Source organism: Prinia subflava, chromosome 4 (assembly GCF_021018805.1).
Source record: "Prinia subflava isolate CZ2003 ecotype Zambia chromosome 4, Cam_Psub_1.2, whole genome shotgun sequence".
NCBI lineage: Eukaryota > Metazoa > Chordata > Aves > Passeriformes > Cisticolidae > Prinia > Prinia subflava.
In genome coordinates, this window is record NC_086250.1 from 12,035,119 (window position 1) to 12,055,075 (window position 19,957).

The window sequence follows — 19,957 nt, forward strand, 5'->3', positions numbered from 1 at the left end:
ATCAGCTCCTGCTCTGACGTTTGCTATAGGCAAAGTAAAACAAAGCTCTTGCAGCAGTAAATCAATTCCTGTGTGCGGGTACTGTCAAAATGAGCTGTTCTGGAGCTCTCTGATCCAGCCTGTGGGCCAAGTCACACTGATTTTATACACCCCAGTGTTTTGAAATGCCATTGTGCTCAGGGAAGAACTTGTCTGGCTCAAATATGAATATCCACAAGGTAACGGGTGTCTTCAGCTGCTGTGGGAAACTTCGTTGGGTGCCTTGAAAACCCAGGCCTTCCTTAAGTAAGCTGTTAATTGTGCAATGCTTGAGATGAGCTTATTAAAAATACTCCAGCTACTGATAGGTTTTAAAATCAGAATTGGATTTTAAATAACAAAATGTCTGGATTCTTTTTTCTTGTCTATTAGAAAGATAAGAAACAAACCCAAAGCTTTGAGTCCAAACTTTCATATAGCTTCATGCTAAAGCTTTGGGGAGCCTGCCTGGATTTTGGCCTGCTCCCATCTACATCTATTGTATTAAAACAGTTAAAGGCATTCTTCTCTTCCCCCTTTTCCCCTGCAGCTGGAAAGCACTCTCCTCTGCTCTCCAGAAAACAAACATCAATGCTGCCTGTTGTATAAGCTCTGGTTGGTTCAGTTTGCTTCCCTGGAGTGGCCCATATATCTGTAACTGCATCCAGCAGGGAGGCTCTGTAGGTGGGAGATTAAAACCTTTCCAATCAGACATTTTTCAAATGCATAAAAATCTCAGCTTCTGTCAGGAGCCTCCCCTGTTTAGACAAGGTGAGCAGGAAATTCAAACATCTTCCTAAGATACGAGGGGTGGAAAAAGAGCAGGAATAGGATGGCATTGGCCTATTTAACTCAGTGAGTTTTTGGAGTCTGAGGACTTTCTAATATTGTGTATTTTCACATCTAAGGTGGATGCTCAGTGCTGCAATGGGGTGTTTGTGTTGACCTCTCTGTGGATAAGCTGCTTCTCCTCTGCCTCAGCACTGGAATGAACATCAAAATCTAGGACCTAGACATCAAGGTAAAATTTCCCTGCATTAAAATACAGTCAAATACTCCCATAAAGAGATTTAATGTCAGAGTACCACTGCAGAAATGGCTTGAATATTTTCTTCTCTGAAAATGAGTAATAGATTAGAAATGAGAGTTGACAAAGGAAGACTTCTTCACTTTTAGAATGCACAGAGGAATATCCCTGCACCAGGGCAGTCTGTCAGCACCAGCTGATGGTTCCTGCATCTGGGTCCTGTTTCACAGCAAAGCCTGTATTCCCAGCTTTGGAACCAAACATTACCAGAGATAACTGATGGAAAACATATCGCAGTTATTGACTAAGCAGCCTCACCTTCACCCTGCAGATAATTACAAAGTTAAAACTGTAGTAAAAATATCCATATTTATCCAAATAACCCATTTGGTGTATTTCTGCTCCAGATAAATGAAGAAATATTCCATTATAATTTCTGGCCCTGATTTATCTTTTTCTATGTAGACTTGTTGTGACAAAATCTCTTTCATTTTAATTAAAATTGTCCAGATACCATCTTCATAAAACTAGCACTCAGGCATAATCATTATTTTTAATAGAAGGGAGTTAATGCTTGTTAAAAATGCTGGAGGACTGTCCCTACTTATGTTTCCTGAATGCAAGGAAGAAGGGAAAAGGTTTCTCAGATCTGCTTTTCGAGGGTGCTCAGATCTGCTTTTCTACCAGTTTAAGACCTGGCCTACAAAAGTGAGTAAGTGCTGGCTTATTTTGAGCACACAAATCATCACCTGGTAACTTCAATGGGATTATCAGGGTGTTTCATTGGCACAGTTTAAAATGAAGCCTAAATACTTGACTGCCTTTGGGATATGACTTTTTCTGCAAAACTGCTGATTTCACTGGACTCACTTTTAGTTAACAGCTTTCTCTGCTTGGATTGAGATTTCCAGTTCATTCCATGTGTATCACTGGAGAGTTATGAGGTGGCAGCCGTGTTCAGCTGCTGGCACCATCCAGCCTGAGCCAAGATGAACCAGCCTAGAAGTGAGGGAGAATGCAGCCTGTGCCTTGGTTTCCTTTGGGGGGGAAAGAAGCAAAGATGACTCCTATCAAAGTCCCACAAAAAGTGTAGCACTCCTATCAGTTTCCAGCTTTGCCACGGCAAGCATATGCCAAATATTATCTGAAGTGACCTGAATGAACCTTCTTGCAGTGCCAAAACCTGTGGACTCCTTTCTGCCCATGCAGGCAGAGCTGTCAAGGACACAGCAGTCCTGCCTCGCTGCTGACAGCCCTCGGGGATGTCTCAGGTGCCAAAGGACATTTCAAACAGCCCCAATAACTTCTGTTTAGGCAACAGAGCTGGCCCCTCCTGGCAGAATGGTCCCAAATGGGGCTTTGCTCCCAGGCACACCAAGGACAGACAGCCCTGCTGCTTGGCCAAGTTCTGAAGTTCATTCTCAGGAATACTCCCACTGATCTAAGGCATGCCAGGATTTCATTTACTGTTTGGAAACGTGAAACCACCCTGGCTAAAGTATCTTAATTAGGCCATTAGAGCCTGGTATAAAATGGCTGAGATAAACAGGGTCAGGAGGGCAAAGGATATTGTCAGTGCATTGTAAAGCTTTTGCTGCTCAGCTCAAACTGTTCAGAACCACATTTCCATGAAATAAAACACCTGAGCCCCCTGTGTGGTGGCTCCTGGAGGGCCCTGGGTGAATGCTTTTCACGTAGTCAGCACGTGGGCAGGGAGCCAGAGCTTCTCTGTCCTCTGGTGCCTTGTGCTGCTTGGACTTTCAGTTTCTAATTCTGGTGTGTTTTAAATAAGTCCCGTTTGGGGGTTTACTGTGAGTGTTTGGGGCAGTTTGAAGGGCCTCATCTTTGGTTTTCCTGTGCAAGGGCTGGTTCCCAAATGAGGGCTCTGGCACCTGTTCTCTTCCTATGGCTTTTCCAGGCAGGATTTAACAACTGTGATGACTCCAGGAGACTGAGCTGGAAGAATTTGGGGATGTGTCAGATCTAGGGCCTGTATATGTGTGTACACAGAATCACAGGATGGATTGGGTTGGAAGGGACATCAAAGCCCATCCAGTCCCACTCCCTGCCCTGGGCAGGGACACCTTCCACTATCCCAGCTTGCTCAGAGCCCTGTCCAACACAGCCTTGGAGACTGCCAGGGATGGAGCAGCCACAGCTGCTCTGGGCAACCTGTGCCAGGGCCACCCTCACAGGGAAGAAATGATTCCTAATATCCAATCTAAACCAACCCTTTTTCAGTTTAAAGCCATTCTCCCTTCTCCTATTGCTCCATGCCCATGTAAAAAGTCACTCTCCAGCTTTCTTGTAAGGCGCTTTTAGGTACTGGAAGGTGCTACAAGGTTTCTCTTGTAGCCTTCTCTTCCACAGGCTGAACAAATTCCACTCTCTCAGCCTGTCTCCACAGGAGGGGTCTTTGCTGGTGTCTTTGTATCCCAGCAGGTACAAAAGAAAGAAGAAAATCCAACATATTCACCATGAAAGAGCAAAAAAGGAACCTCTAGAATGGCATAACATAATTCTAGATGGTAAGACTTTTTTTTTAATTTGGGGACTCATCGTTTCTGATCTCAACAATTTATGCTCAGAAGCGCAATAAGGTTGGAAGTTGCAGATTTGAAAGATTAAATCTAAGTGTGAAACCCTCAGCTTGTTACTCACTACCAGCAGTCTGCACGCTCCTGTGACTGGATAAATATTCTTACAATTTTAGAGTTAGTACATGATCAGGCTTTTTTGTTTTTCTTTTTATTCCAAACAATATTTTTTAAATACAGTGGTTAACAAATACTGTTACTGAGTTTGCTTGTAACTAGGAGAGCTCTCTCAGGTAAATTACACCTGAAAAATCATAAAAAGGTAGAAATGGTTTGATTCTTAGAACTGTTTGTGAAAATCACATTTTTTGTTTAAAGAATGCACAGTATTTTTATGAACAAGAGTCCCCTGCTGGGGATAGCCTTACCTTTGAACTGAACACCTCCATCCAATCCTGGGTGCGTGGTTTGGTGGGCTGGTCCTTGGTTTTGGGCAGGGAACTGAAGCAGAGCAGGTTTGTGCAGCCCAAACCCCCCTGAGACCCTTTAGCCACCGAGGTGTGGGCTGAAGCCTCTGGCAACCATGCCCTCTTCCAGCTGGGCGTGTTGGGGGATCCCTGGCAGCCCCACTCTGGTGAGCGTGGGGAGCCCGCAATGGCCTGGGCAGAAAGGGCTTCCTCCTCCATGCTGAGGGTGGGTTTTTTATTGTTAAATTGGTGGTCATTTTCTTATGGAAATGTGTGCTATTGGGGGTGAGAGCAGCCCCAGCTGAGAGGGGCCCTCAGCCCTGGGTGTCCCTGTGTGCAGGGAGGGCTCCGAGCAAGGCCCAGGCTCTGCTCCGGGGGCCCAGCAATGGCACCAGAGGAACGGACAGGGACTGATCCCAGCAAGTTCCACCTGGGCAGAAGGCAGAACTTCTGTCCTGTAGAGTGACCGAGGACTGAACAGATTGTCCAGAGAGAGTGTGGAGTCTTCATCACTGAGGATATTCCAGAACCAACTGGACACAATCCCAGCCCCGCGCTCTGGGACGGCCCTGTTGGAGCAGGGAGGTGGCAGCAGCTGACCCGCTGTGGCCCCTTCAGCCTGACCCAACCTGGGATTCGGTGAACTCTTGCACAGCACTGCGGCACGGTCTGCTTTTTTACTAAAACACTAACGAAAGGAGTTGTGGTTCCTGAAGTTTGCAAGCCATAAAATAGAGGGTGACACTTCTGGCGACCACGCCAGGCACACTCCCTCAGCGGAGCGGGCGGCTGTGGGGAGGGGTCGCCGTCCCCTCACGCCCCTCGGCTTCGGCTCTGCACCCCTCAGCCGCTGCCCCCAAGGGTTCCAGCCCCGGGCAGCCGCTCGCAGGTAATCACTGACCGGGGGTCTCGGCAGCCCCTCTCCCGGCCGGCGGAGGGCCGGGCTGCCTGCCCGGGGCTCGGTTCCCTGCCCGGGGCGGGGCGAGGGCGGAGCGCGGGGGGCGGGCGGGGGCCGGGCCGTGCCGAGTCGCGCACCGCGCTCGCGCTCCTGTCAGCCCTCACGGCGCCTCAGGGGCCGCGCTCAGCCCCCCGCCCGCCCGCCCCAGCCCCCGGCCTCCCCACGGATCGCTGTCATTTGCTTTGGTTTTATTTTAATTTTATTTTTTTTTCAACCTCGAAGGGGAGGAGCGCGGAACCCAGCTGGAAAATGAACCAGAATGTCTGAGAAAATGTCCAGCTTTCTGTACATCGGGGACATCGTGTCCCTGTACGCGGAGGGCTCCGTCAATGGGTTCATCAGCACGCTGGGGTGAGTGCGGGCCGGGCGGCGGAGCCGGGCGCGCTGCGCGGAGCCGGCCCGCGGGCAGCGCCGGCGGCAGCGGCACAGGAAGGGGCGGCAGCGCTGCTCGGCGGAGCGGGGAAAGTAGGAAGTGATGGGGAGCGGCGGGGGATGAGAGAAGTTCCCGAGCCGGGCCCGGGCGGCCGCGGTGCCGGCGGCGGTGCCGGGATCCCCGCTGGGCTCCTGCCGGGGCTGCGCCCCCGCGCCGGCCCCGAGCGCAGCACCAGAGCCCGCTCTCTGCCTTGCCCAAACGCCTTCCTACGGTCTTCACGTATAGCTGACCTTTTAATTGATTAATTAATTAAGTTTAATTGCCCGTCCGAGAATTTTTGACAAAAATGTAAAAGGCAAAACCTTTGCTTTCTTGCTCATCGTCGTATCCAGCTCGTTGAATGTGCATCCCTTTATTTCAGGTTTGTGTCCAGCACAATCTGATTGTCAGTGATGAGAGCTTTATAATCAGATGTTTAGCTTCATGGGGATGCTTTTCCTGTGAGCTCTTTCTCTTTGCGAGGTGAAAAAGATGTATTTTAGCTGTGGTTACTTCACTGAGCCGCTGCTCGTTTCAAGTTTTCATTGACCGTGACTGCTTTAAATTCCCCTTTTGGAATCCAGGAGGGAAAGCCTCAGCCCAGAGTGACAGAGATGCACCAACATATTTCTTTGCGTTGATACATTTTTAAAAACCATCCTGTATTTCGGTTGCAGTGACCTGTCCCGAGGTTGCTCTGATGTTTGTAGGAGAGCTGCAGGAGCTTCAGTGACTTTGTGGCATGTCCTGAAACCTTTGCCACTGGAAAGAGCTCCTGTGCTGCATGGCTGTAAGTGACGTGGTTGGCAAGGCAGGTCAAACTCTAGTAAATGTCTGCTTAAACGTTAGTGGTACCCTCGGAGTAGCAGTGAAACTTGCTAAGGCAAGTTAATGTGTCCCTGGGGATCGCTCCTGTGTTTGTGTTAGGCTCCCTGTGTTCTGAGATCCCTGCGACTGGGGGACTGTTGGTGTGAAAATACAAACAATGAATGTCTAGCTTAACTTGGTGTGCTGTTGTTACTGGAAAAGAGCTAGTGTTCAAGGTCTTTTATATATTTTTAAATCTTATTATTGCATCCAATCCTTGCTGTTCACTCTTTTGATCTGTTGACAAGTGTTTATCCATGGTGTGTTCATCTATCTGTTAATTTGGCGCCTTGTCTCTCCATGACTCCCCATGTTGTCTCACATCTTTTGTTTTGCTGACTCCTACAACTTTAAATTCTGTCTGAAAAATTTTGCTTTCTGCAGCTGTTAATTGCTGGATATTGTTTCTTATTCGTGTTCTCCCCAGCACTTCCTTTTTGCTGGCATGGTCTGTTGTTGGTTGGTGGTGTTGTTTTGTCTCATCGCTGGGTTCTGTTATCCGGAGGAAGCTGAGTGTGCCGTGCTTTTGCTTTTCATTGTGTTCCTCCTTTCTGAGAACACCTGCTCGTGTCATGGATGTTTCAGCTGGGACTGGTGCTTGTACAACTCTCACTTAAATACGAGTTGGCATCGCCTGTCACAGGGTTCGCACTGCTGATCCTCCCCCGATCCCTCGGAGTTCAGGCAGGACATTTACTCCTAGTTTTATAGAGGAGCAGCCAAGATCCAGGCTTGCCTAGGGCACATGGGAGCTCTTCACTAGAAGAGACAAGTGAGCTCGAGCCAACATTTTCTATCCAGGCTCTCTTTTAGCCAGAAAACCCAGCACAAGAAAACTACCTGGGATGAGATAGGAGTTCAAGAATGCTGATGTTGGCTTTTCAGCACAGCTTTTTTGTGCCCTGCTCCCTGGCACGGTAAAGGCAGAACCAGGAGGTTGGAGTGGAGGAGCTCCGGGAAGGTTGAAGTCACCAGTGGAAAACTCCCATGGCTACTCAATGGGAATGCTGGCCCCTCTGCTGGTAGTACAGGAGCTTGGACTGAAATTTAAAATTGTGATGCCAGGCGACATTATCTGTGCCAGCTATTGCAATTGCTTTGGAATGGCTGCAGCAACACAGGAGCCAGAAAAAACTCCTATGTTCAGGAAAAAAGCTTGGCCAGCTGCACTTTTGGTGTGCAACTGTTGCTGAACTCCTGCACCTTCTGCATTCCTGCAGGTTCTCTGCAAATCTCTGGAAAGAGCAGGCCTCACCTTCCAAAGGTGCCTTTAGATGGTGAGGAGTGGGGTAGGATTGGAAATGATCACTTGCTTCCTTTGGCTGATGTGAATCCTTGTTTGATTACTCTTGCTGGGATTGCTCAGGGTGCTGTTCGGAAAGGTGCCAGCACCTCTCTTACACTGCTGAGTCCACTGGGGAGTCCCATGCTGTTTCAAAAACTTGAAATCCAGCTCAGGGCTCTGTTCAGCAGAGAGCAAGTCCTGTTTATATTAAGCTGTCAAAGGCTAATTGTTTCTTAATCAAAGTGCGAGCAAGGCCATTCTATAAATAAGGTAAAAAAGTGCACAGCACCTCTCCAAACAGGGTAAGTCTGTCACATCAGTGGACATCACTCCTTGAAGGGTTGATCCAACTCATGAACATGAGTTTTGAGGGAGATTTCAAAGCATAGGATGTTTCTTGAATTTTGGAGTATTTTTTCCTCACTTGCCACTGCAGGAATTTTCACATGCTCAGTGTTCCCAGAAAACTAAAAGCTGAGAGGAAGATGTAGCTGATCATGTGTTGGGCCAGGTTAATATCTACTGTAACCTGAGTGTGGAAATCTTGCTCTGCTGTAGTTTGGGAGGTATAAAGCATCTCTTTTTAGGAGACAGAGGATCTGTGTCCAGGTGAGCATGCTGAGAGGTGCTAGGTGAGGGCAGGAGTGCCTTTCCACACCTCCTTCTACAAAGGGGGTTTGAGAATTGCTGGAACTATATTCTGTAAGTGGGTCCCAAAGGCTTGGAATACTTCTTGGAGCTGGAAGAAGCCTGTGTCCTTGCCCTCGCCCTCCTTGTCTCTGAATGGTTTCAGTGCTATGACAGCTGCTGGATGTGAGCATGAAGGCTCTGCTTTCAGCTTTGATCCCTCTTAGTCAGAAGAGGAAGCTGAACCTCTCTTCTGCATCTGGGGTTAGTGCTGTACGCTGGGATGGGAACACAGAAGTTGGGCACGGCTGCTCCAATTCTTGCTCTATATATTAAAAGAGAGCAGTTTTGGAAGATGAGGTGTAACCATCTGTCTCCAGGAGAATGTTCCAGGCTGTGGATCCCACAAGGAGAGGGGCACCTCTGGATCATGGTAAAGGAGAGGGTTTCAGGCCTCAGCATTCTCTGTTGGCTACTGCAGACCTTTGGATTTTTGAGGTACTGAGAGCCCAAGAAATTCCCTGCTCTTTTTTTCTGCTTGACTTTGGGTTTCTTCTGGGTTTGGATGCTGCTTTGGGGTGATGATGATGTGTAGTCTGGCTTTTCCAATCTCAAGGCTCTCTGGGTTTCCTCACCTGCCCTCCTTCCTTTTACAAAATGAGAATGCTTTTGGATGTATGAGCTGACAGTCGAGGAAATGTTTGGGAAAAGCAATTTACATCTATTGGTAGCATTCTGTCATTGCAAGGTAGGTTTGATACTGGATTATTGAACTGTGCTCATCCAGTAGGGCTTTCCCTTGTTTCTTTAGCTTGTGATGTGTTTTGGCTTCTGCCCAGTTGGAGGCCTTATGTTCCGCAGGAGATGTGTGGCAGGGCCAGACAATGAATCCAGTGATCTCACATTGTCCTAGGCTGGTGTTGAGACCACCTTTCCCAGTATTTTGGCTGTGAATGCTCTCAGTGATGCATGGTGGCAATTAAAACTGCATTAATCACCTATCAGTACAATGGGGGCAAGAAAATATTCTTGCCTGGAGAGGTGGAAAAAAAAAAAAGTAAGTAATGCCAATGGCCAGGATCAGCTGTAGGAAAGTTTGATGATGGGCCTGTTCGTCACCATGGGGAGCTGCATGCCTGTCTCACCTCCATAAATGTGCAGTGAGAGATCTCCTGGGACACAATTAATGGAGCATGCGGCAGGACCTGCCTGCTCCCTGATAGATGGCCCTGGATGACGAGGGGTGCTGAGATTTGCTTCTAATTAGCAGCAAAAAAAAATTGTAAAATATTTTGGACTCATTTCCTTGCATGTAATGTTGATTTGTCTTGAGCAACTTCTCCTTATTTGTGGAAGTGCTTGCTGGAACTTTCTTACTCAAAATATCCCAAGTTTATTCAGGCTTCTTCACTGGGTTTTTGTGAATTAGTTGTCTTATTGAACTTGGGCTTCACAGAGTGGTTGAGTCAATCGTACTCTGTGAAGAGACAAGATTAAGTAGGAAGTGCTTAAGAAGCAGCATAAATCAAAATGTTGCAAGTATAACAAAGGTTAAAGTATGTCACCTTGGTGGCTTCAGGAATGGTGCTAAGAGAAAAGATGTAGTGACTGAAGATGCTTCCAGGACACCAAGTTAGTGTTTTCATCCTATGGTTAAGGAACAGGGTATCTGTCCTTTAATTAATAGCAATTTTTTCTTTCATGTGCCAGCTGGAAAAAAGGTAATTAGTCAGGAAAGAATAAAAAGCCTGAAGAAAGTGAGAGTGGCATAACTAGAATTAATCATAATTTGATTCTGACACATGGAGAATCAAATAATACCTAAAAGAGAGGCTCCCTAAAATGGAGTCTGAATTTCAGCTTTTCTGTGGGAAAAAGTACTTGTATGTTTTGTTTCCTAGGTACTTTATCCTCTAGACTGATAGAACCAAATTTGAAATTTGACAGTTTTGATTGTGTAATTCTGATTGGTTTTTTAAATACTCTGTAGGATTGGTATTTTCAGGAATATGTTCTCTTGGTTGTCTCTCTAATGCAGCAGCCCTGATCTGAATTCTGCAGCTGCTTTGAATATATGGTGATGTACACTTTTCAGCTGCACAGTGTATTTCTTTTCTGTGATAACTAATAAGCTCTATTAGATGCATTATTAACTACTTTCATTGATCTTACAATAAATGCCATGTAAGTGGAGATGTAGGCATATAAATACACCTCTGTATCTCACATACCTTGCTATTCAATCCATATATCAAAGCTCATATCCTCTGTAATTATCCACTCTCACCAGCAATTAGGCACAGCTCCAGCTTTTATAACAACCTTATTTTGATGCTTGTTTCAAATACTCAAACAGCAGTGCCATCTTTAAATAAACAATGAGACAAAGCTTTCCACAAAGCAGCCCCTGGGGAATGCAGCAGGCCATGAGCCCCAGGGGAAGTTGGTTTGTTTCAGAAGTTTTACTTGTTCACAGAGCGCAGCCTTGGTGTGAGGGAACATAACATTAGACTTAATTACAACAGTATGATTTATGAGGCTGTATGATTAAATGTAATATCCTTGGTTCAAAGGGCTCATTCTCAAACAGAATTGGAGAGAAAAAGGGGGTTGAGGAAAGAACAGATAGATTGATGTGGAAGTGAGTTTAGCCATAAGCTCTGTGGTGGTAACTAGAAATAAGAGAGGACTTGGATTTTGGACTGAGACAGGACATACAGCGTCTGTAGTTCTGAGCTGGGCTGTGGGTGATGTGGGGAGTAGTCAGGAAAGAGAGGGGAGATTTTTTGACCTTCGTGACCTGAACCACCTTTGTATGGTTCTTACTAGCAAAAACAGTTACCCTGTATTTTAAAAGTACTGCAGAGGAGGAAGTCAGTCAATCTGTGACTTCCCAGCCTGGCAGCTTGTTTGCCAAGGGGCACATGGACCTTGGCTCAGCCAAGTGTTCCACAGCACAGCGAGGTCTTTGGACCCCTCCACTGCCGGTGCTGCTCAGCTGAAGCCTGAGCCTGTTTGTTGGGCAGTAGCACAAAGCCATCTCCTCTGCACTTGAAAGTCTGGTTTCTGCTTGCTTTAAAGGTCTGCTACTTATTGTAGCAGAAAAGGGGTGAGAGTGAAGCTCCATCACTTTGATACACTAGCTATCAAAATGGAGAAAAGAAAACCAGCAATATTTCAAACTTTACTCTTTACTTACTGTTCTCCACTTGATCAGAGATGCATATTTTAATTCCACTAAGGAGATAATCCCCTGATGACTGATTCCTTTAAATCTTCATTTGTTATTTGTAAATCTGATTCCATCTAATTACTTGAACCAGCAGTTCCACCACTATATAGATGTGTAGGCACTTCCTGACACATCCTGGTTTCAGCTGTTTATGGTGCTAAACCTTCATATTTGAGACCCAGGGTAGATGCCTGGAGCTGAATGTTTTGCTGTGGAAAGTTTCAAGTAAAATTGCCTTTCTGAGAACAGGATTAGCCAAAAAACCCCAAACAACCACCAAACCAAACAAAAAAGCATGTTATCCCCATTTTTTTTAAAAAACCCCAAGAGTATTGAGGATGTGTGCCAAGAGTCTTCTTGAGCTGCAGGGCTCTGTCCAGCGCCACTTCTCCAGCATGGGGGGCTTGTCTTTCTCTGCTCCTGAGGAGTTCTGCCCTGGTTTAGCAGGTGTAAGTTGAGGAAAGATTTCATCCTAAGGCTTCATGGGCTGTCGTGATACCTGCCCCTTGCTGGGGGCAGCAGTTTTACCTGGCAGGGGCAGCTTCTCTCTGCTGACACTGAGCACCAAGAGCCCTCAACCTGACCTGCATCCGTGTGGGGGGTGAATCCCAATTCCCAGTATTTCCAGATTCCTTTCCTGGGGGAGGTCACAGGAGAGCTTCAGTTGTCCAGATGCTTTGTGTTCCCTGTCTCTGGAGAAAAAAAAAATCTGGTTTTAGTGCCCCTTCTTTAGTTCACTTCAAATATGAAACAAACAGAGAAATTACATTCTTGCAAGGTAAGGCTTTGGAAACAGAGTTAAACAAGAAAAACACAGGGTTAAAGTGTACTCATTCATGTCTGATATTAAGTACTGTGTGAGGTTTTGAGGGGCTGTTTTGGCTGTGGCAGCCAAAAGGTTGTGTCAGGAATGGTCTTGTTGCTCTTGTTGGTTTTGTGACTCTTTCTGTGCCTCAGTCTCTGTCTACCTCTTACTCGTTTGCATGTTTTGATTGCTGTTGAGTAGAAATAAAGCGTTGTCCAAAGTATGTGATTTAAAAACAATTCTTATTTATTGCTTAGTAACAGAGGGAAGAGGACCCTGAAGAGTGGGCTATAGGCTGCAGAGAAGAATGTGAGGAAAACAGCCTCCCCTGTCCTTCCAGTACTTTCTTGCTGGATGATGAAAAGGAGGAAGAGTGGTGTGTTGATGAATTTAGGATGAGAAATGAGCAGAGCAAGTGTTAGAAGGGAAGTGGGGCTGAAGAGGAGCAGGAGCTGCAGTTATCAAGACATCTGCAGCCCCTGTTGAGAGAGAATAGCTCTGAAAGCTACTGACAAACTTTGTTCTTTTCAAAGGGAAGAAGTCAGCCATTGTGTTGTTTACTTTGCTATTTCAAATGTTTGAGGCCTCCATTAAGGCTGGTGAAATTTCAAATACTCGAATAGTTGTTTGTTTTTGTTCTGATGAATGTTTTATATCACCTTCTCCAAGAGAATGTCTGAGGTAAAATGTCAGTTCCTCACAAAGAAATTGTAGCTTTAAGATTGCCTGTGATGCCTTTTGTAACAACAAAAGTTAGATATAATGAATTGTGGTACTTGGTAATCTTATACAATAGTTTGGGCAATTCATTTGAAATGTCCCTTTAGGTCATTGCTGCTGCCAGAGTGAAGGTATTTGGTTGAAATTTATATGAAAATAGTTGGCAGAGGAGGCTGGAAGAGCATATCCAAATGTGGTGGTTATCACTGTGGGTGCCTTCCAGCTCAGCTTGCTCTGTGATTCTGTGATTTGACACCAAGTTAAGCTTCCTCCAGCTCTTTTCTGTATGATATTAAAACAGTAGTCAAGTTTTTGTTCTTTGACCTCTGACAGATAAAAATCAATGTCATTTAAAAGGAAAATCAACAAACAAACCCTGAAACGAGGCTCTTTATTTGAAACTCAAAATACAGAAACTTCTTGTGATTCAATGCTTGGGCTTCTTATCTTGATTTTCATTTAGAGGCTTGTTTGAATTTCAAACAGCTTTTTTATTCCCTGCACTTGACACACACAAGTTAATCAGTGCTGCAGGGGCAGTTGAAAGCATGCAGAATTAGGGAAACAACTGCTTAAACTCTTAGTAAGCCCCAGATTTTTTATACCTGCTTCCCACAGTTAAAAGACAGTAATCCAGTTCTTAAGAGTAAATTTTGGGTAGCTGTGTCACTTTGAGCACTGCAATGTGGAAAATTTAACTTGGCAGCTTTAGAGGGCAGCAAAGTTGGATGTAAGCAGGATAGTTTTGTCCTGAATCTTGCAATATCTGACTTGATTTGTAAAATCCCAACTCTTACAGCTCTCTTACTTTTTGATATCCTCAGCTTCTCCCTCGTGTGCTTTGCTAAAATGTTCTCAGTCATCTTTTCAGTCTGGCTAATATTTGTTTGCTGTTCAGAAACAATAAATAAAGAGAGGAAGCAAAACCGATGTATTAGGAAAGACTGGATATCACTTTTGAAAACACTGAGAGCAGATCTTTGTTCAGTTGTGAATGCTGAAAAATGTTCAAATGCATCACTAAGCAAGTTTCATTCTTATGATCAAAGAATAAAAGTTTAAAGCCTTCATAGAAAGTTGGGGTTTTAAAAAATCCTTTTTAAAAAAAAGAAAACAAAAACAAATCAACAAACTGTGTGGAGTGAAAAAGGTTAGTGTTAGTGGTTAGTGGTTAGTTTTCTTTGATGTTTTGGATAATTATTTTAGGTTATCAGTTTTTGCTAAGGTGGTCTCTGTTTCAGCTGAATGTACTGTCCTTGCTTTGCTGTCTGGCTCTGAGGGTGCCAGTCCATAAATTCCTGTTCCAAATGTGACAGGGCTCAGTGAGCTTGGCTCTTTACAGAGGACAGAAAAGTCAGGGTTTAGTGGAGAGTTTTGTGGAATTTCCAAGGGATAGAATGAGGTTTTCCATCAGACTTGCTGGAATAAAAATCAGGTAGGACAACCTCTATAATGCTTCCCAGGTTGAAGATAGAACTTAGGAGGTCAAACTTTCCTGTCAGACAGGTTTCATAAGTCCTGAACTGATGTATAAGTATTTTGGATTTTAGTGTTGCTGTGAGGACTGTAAAGCTGATCACTTTACTAAATACAGGAAGTCCAGGTTTCAAATAAGATTTTCAGGTATCTCTGTAGATATCCTTACTTATCATTGTAGCATTCTATTTATAAAGAATAACCTTGCCTTTAAATCATAAAAGTACAAAATAACATACAGAAAAATTAATGATTTTTTTATTTTTGTGGTGAGGAGGTAACAATTTATTTGTGTCAGGCTGGCCAAGCTGATTAAAGGGTTGGAACATCTCCACTGTGAGGAAAGGCTGAGAGAACTGGGATTGCTCAGCCTGAAGGAGGCCACAGGAAAAATGAACTCTTGACAAGGGCCTGGAGTGACAGGACAAGGGGCAATGGCTTCACACTGACAGAGAGGAGGTTTAATTTGGGTATCAGGAAGAAACTGTTCCCTGTGAGGGCGGTGAGGCCCTGGCACAGGGTGCCCAGGGAAGCTGTGGCTGCCCCATCCCTGGCAGTGTCCAAGGCCAGGTTGGATGGGGCTCTGAGCAAGCTGGGACAGTGGAAGGTGTCCCTGTCCATGGCAGGGCATTGGAACAAGATGATTTTTAAGGACCCTTCCAGTCCAGGCCATTCTATGATATTATATATTTTTTCCTCGGAAAAAGTAAGGCACAAAATCATTGCAAAGCTTCATGACATTATTCCCTGTATCTAAGTGCTTTAAGATGTAAGTCTTACACCTGCAAATTTGTGGACTTTAACTGCAAATATGTCATGAGACAAATTTTCAAAAGAACCTGTTGAATAGGATACAAATTCTGAGTTTTTACTACCCTGGCTAGATCTTCAGGAGTATTAAAAGCTAAATTAGGATTTGATCAAGAAACCCCTCAGAGGCAGGCACCTGGCTGTTCAGATAGGGCACTGCTGTGGCTGCTGGCCAGCTGCAGGGTCTGGGTTAGAGGTTTGCTCAGTTTGTGTTAGCAGTGACTTCCCTTGCAGAAACAAAACAAGGTCAGGACCTGGCAGGCAATTAAGTCTTGTCTGTATTAACTTTTGTAGTTGAACAGGTTTTTCTGTCACTGAAGGCAAGGACCAATGAATATCCCACACCCCCTCCCCCTGTAATATCTAGGATACACTAAAACCACGGTATGCAAAGTTTGGTTACTACGGCTCGTTTGAGGCTGTGCACGGGGCTGGTGGAGTCAAACTCTCCATTTCATCTGATCCATTTCCTTTCTCTGCCAGATTAAACTGTCCCTGTGATTAGGCTGCTCTTAATGGAACTGTTTTCCTTCAGCAGAGCTGGAAGTGGGACAAGTGCTGGTTTGAGTTTTCAAGCATGGATCTAAAGTATATTTGAAGGGAAACAGTGGATTAAAGGGTGGGACATGAGCAGAGGAGCCACTAGCACAAGGTTGTTGACAGATTGTGGAATACAACCAAAGACTCTGAGTTCTGGGCCAGTGCTCTTTCATAAGCATTGATCTGGAGAGCTGTTCAAATTGTTTCATGTTGGTTTATCTCACAGTAACTGGGCTTACGCCAGTAGTGACAAAGCTAGTTAGTTCATTAAGGTTCCCATGTGTCAAAAGTTGTGTTGTTGTATTTTAAGTATGCATCTAAAGACACAGAATTTATAATTTTGAGAAAATTGTGTGCTGAAGATAGTCTTACATTTGCTGGCATTATTGTTACGCTCACCCATTGGGGGGAACCTTACTGACTGATGAGTATAATTAATGTTCTTCATTTGTAATGGAGGTGAGGGAGAAAATTCTGCTTCCTTTCCTGCAACCTGATAACTGGAGCAATAGAAGTCACCATCCAAAGCACTTACACTTGGTAAAGCTGCATAAAAACTGGGCTGTGTTACCCAAGAAACTTCTTAGAAAGAAATTCAGCATCATCAGAGTAAGGTGTACAGGTCTAAATGAGTGCAGAGAACACAAGAGAAAAACACGCCTGAAGGAGTGCAGGGAACACAGGAGAAAAACATCAGTCATAGACCAGAAAATCTGCTATTTTTTGCAAGAGCAATAAAATGAGTGTGCCGCTGAGCACTCCTCTCTGAAAACTGCTATCAAAGAAATTCCTGCTGTTTGATATGGCCTGGGTTCAGGAAAACAAGAATTCACTAGTCCTCAGACTCATTGGACTCAATGATCTTAGCGGTATTTTCCAACCTAAATGATTCTATGATTATATAAAACTATTCCGAAATGACTGATGAAAAAAAATTACCTGACACCATTTCAGAATTTTCTTTATGGCAGAAACAGCCCTTAAGTCTCCAGAACTGACATAATTGCTTCAGACTAAGAGTAATCTGGTATCGTGGGATGGATCCAACTTCCGAATTTGTGACTGGTATTCATTTGGATCCATGGCGCAAGAAGCAATCACAGAAAAGGAAAGAGATGAAAGAGAATTGATTTGATTTCTAATAGAAGAACTGGAAGCCTTGGGGGTAGAATTTAAGCAATAATAAAAATGCCATCTGGAAAAAAAGCTGTGTGCATCAGTAGGAGTCAAAGCAAAGAGGTTTCCTAGTGACACTTCGGGTGATGATTTGCAGGAAAAAGTGAAACCTTTTATGGGCAGCAATTAAAAACTGTTAGGGAAAAAGGGAAATGAGCAGCAAATAAAGCCACTTTCAAACAGCAGGATGGGGTCACTGAATTGGTCTAAAATGTATTTGCTGTGGTTCTGATCTACTTTTCCACAAAATATAGGTGAGGAGAGCTTTGGACAGCTTTGTGTTCGAGCCTCAGCAGAATCTTGACTTTAGAAATGACCTTGCAGAGCAGTTACTCAGCTGTGGAAGCGCAGGGGTGAGAAGGCAAGGGGCAGCTTAGAAGGTGGCAAAGTAGGACAGAAATTTTTGAGCTCTTTGGGGAGAACTCCTCTTGGTGCTTAACATTTCAAATGTTTTCCTTTTAATTTATCTGAGGAAGGAGTAAGTGGTCAGTGTTATGCTGAGGCATCCTGAGAGCAGGTGACACATTTCGCTGTAGGAATTAATAGGGCTGTACTTTTGAGGGTGCTCACCCTGATCTGGGAGCAACAGGGTCACTTTGATGCCTCACCCAAATGAACTCTTTGCAGATATTGTCTTAGGCAGAAGATCAAGGAACTATTTCAAGGAATGAGTGCTGAAAAAGGCATTGCTTTTTCTTTCCTTCTCATAACTTGCAAAACCTTCTGAATAAAGTGCAAAGCCTCCTGAATCATTCACCTGATGAATGTATTGCTCCTGGAACAGATTTCAGACCAGCCAAAAGCTTTCACAGGAGACCATTTGGACTCTTGCAATCATATTGAAAGCATAGCATTCCCCCAAAGTGGCAAGATCAAGATTTTCTGATCTCATCAGGCAGGTTTGGAATTTAGAAATGAGGTTGTACACAGGCGGTTACATTCATTCAGAAATTGTATCGTGGCTTTGAAACTGCTGAAACTGGGGGTGCTGGAAGAGTCATGGCTGATTTGAAAATTGTATGACTTGGTGGCATGTAAGCACAAAGTGGAAAATGGTGCAGGAAATGTGACGTTGGCAAGACAGATAAAAGAGAGAGCCCAGCTCAACAGTGTCTTACGAAGGCATCACTGGAGCGTGTGGCTGAGGAGCTGAGGGTTTTTTTTTCTGCCAGAGGGTTGGTAGTTATGACTGCCCACTGACACAGTCGTGATTTATTTCACAAAATCACCCGGTGCTTGTGAAGGCAGGCACCAAAGGGCACTGCAAATAGGAGAAACTTGACTGAATGACTCTTGTAGATGTGTAAACAAGAGTAAATCATCTGTGGATCAAAGGAGAATTAGGAATTCCAAGTATTTTGCTAAGTCTTTGCAACTGCAGGCGTCCAGAAAAGACACCGTACCTCAGTGTGCCCACAGGCTGATGGGTGTGGGTAGAAAGGATCATTATGGACTTCTACCTTCAATTCTTATTATATAGATTGAAGGAAATGAGGGCACTGTGTCTCATTGCTTTTGAGGAATTTAAAACAGGAGTGGATGAGAATATGAATTATACTCCAGAAGTTATTTTGTTTCAATATAAAGCAAATCTCTACATTATGAACAACTTTGGGGGTGATGTGGACTGTGTAGAGGACCAAACACTAGGCTGGAAAACTTGTTCCAGCCTGTTTGGTAACATGGAAATCTCTTAGTTGGAATTTTACAGGAGAGCCTATGAAGTCCAGGGATTGACTGGATGTGAGTGACACGTAATGAATCATGGAGAATTCAGTCCCAATTGCCCTTTGTGCCACCTTTTCCTATGTGGCTGAAATATCTCTTAAAATAGTCTACCCTTGTAGTGACAAGTACATAGACTGAGAAGACCAAGTTCATGTCCAGATCAAGAATAAAGATTTCCAACAAGCTGAGGTGAAAGAAAGCATTTTTTTTTTCAGTAGCTGCTTTTCATCTATTATTTCAGTTTAGCAGAGGTCATAGAAGAATTAAAGGAATTTTATCCCTTTAGCCTGAAAGGACTGAAAATATCTTGTCAGCTCTTCTTTTCAATCACTTCAGTCCTCTGAGGATAGCAAAGATATTGTATTCACAGGTTTGCCTGAGTGATGAAATGTCTTCAGGTATCTTCAAATGCTGTCAGAGTGGTCTCTGCACCTTGGCTGTGGGTATCTGTGTTGGTGGATGATGTTACCCATTGAATGAGCTTTGGAATTCTGTGTTTTGGCTGGGTTTTTGTTGTTTTTATGTACTTGTAGCTTGAGGGATCAAATCTGAGTGTTTTTTTTCTATAGATTGTTGAGGGCACTCATTTCTGTTAATAAACTGGTGCAGGTTTTTTCTCCCTGACTTTTGCAGCCAGAAGAAATATGGATATGTATGGTATGTTAAATACCTTAAATACCTTAAATACCTTCTGCGAGTTTTCAGTCCTTTTCCATATAAAATGGGACTGAACTATTGTGAATGCAATGAGGTGTGGGTTATTTAATCTAGTTGAAGAGGAGAGGGAGGAGGATTTTCTTGTGCATTGTAAATATTGGTGGCTCTTTCCACATGGTTTGGTCCTACTCTGGGAATGAGGAACTTTCTCTTTGGAGGATGCTATTCCCACCTTAAACTGGCAGCTGGGTGTCCAGATGAAAATCTGTATGTCTGGATTTTTGATTCATATTAGCCCTAATGTGGCAGGAGATGCTTTCAAATGGGTCTTGCCTAGAGGGAATTACAGGGGATGCTGTGAAGTCTCATTTTACTTCTTCCACCTTGACTACAGTGTGTGGAGAGGAGGGAAAGTGGATATTTGTGCCATCCCTTGCAGGTAGAGAACTGAGCACTTGCTGGTCAGTTGTTTTCTGGGCCCTGTGTTGCCAGAGTAAGTCAGCAGAGTATCTGATTTAAATGCCATTGAAAGTCTGCTCTACAGCTATGACAGGATCACTTCAAAGTTAGTTGGCAGGAACTTAGCAGAACTTTGGTGAGTGAAGTGCTGTGATA

General features: G+C 44.4%; 1 protein-coding gene across 3 annotated transcripts in view; it reads left to right on the plus strand.

Moving 5' to 3' along the window:
* Positions 1 to 5,164: 5,164 nt before the first annotated feature.
* Positions 5,165 to 19,957, plus strand: part of ITPR2 (inositol 1,4,5-trisphosphate receptor type 2) — a 243,137-nt gene continuing 228,344 nt past the window's right edge. For 2 of the 3 annotated variants that reach the window (XM_063395502.1, XM_063395503.1), the window contains exon 1: positions 5,171 to 5,358. In XM_063395502.1, the coding sequence (XP_063251572.1) occupies positions 5,267 to 5,358 (92 nt within the window). In that variant the 5' untranslated portion in view covers positions 5,171 to 5,266. Of the gene's footprint in view, positions 5,359 to 19,957 lie in introns of all 3 variants that reach the window. The other variant, XM_063395504.1, reaches the window with a different exon arrangement.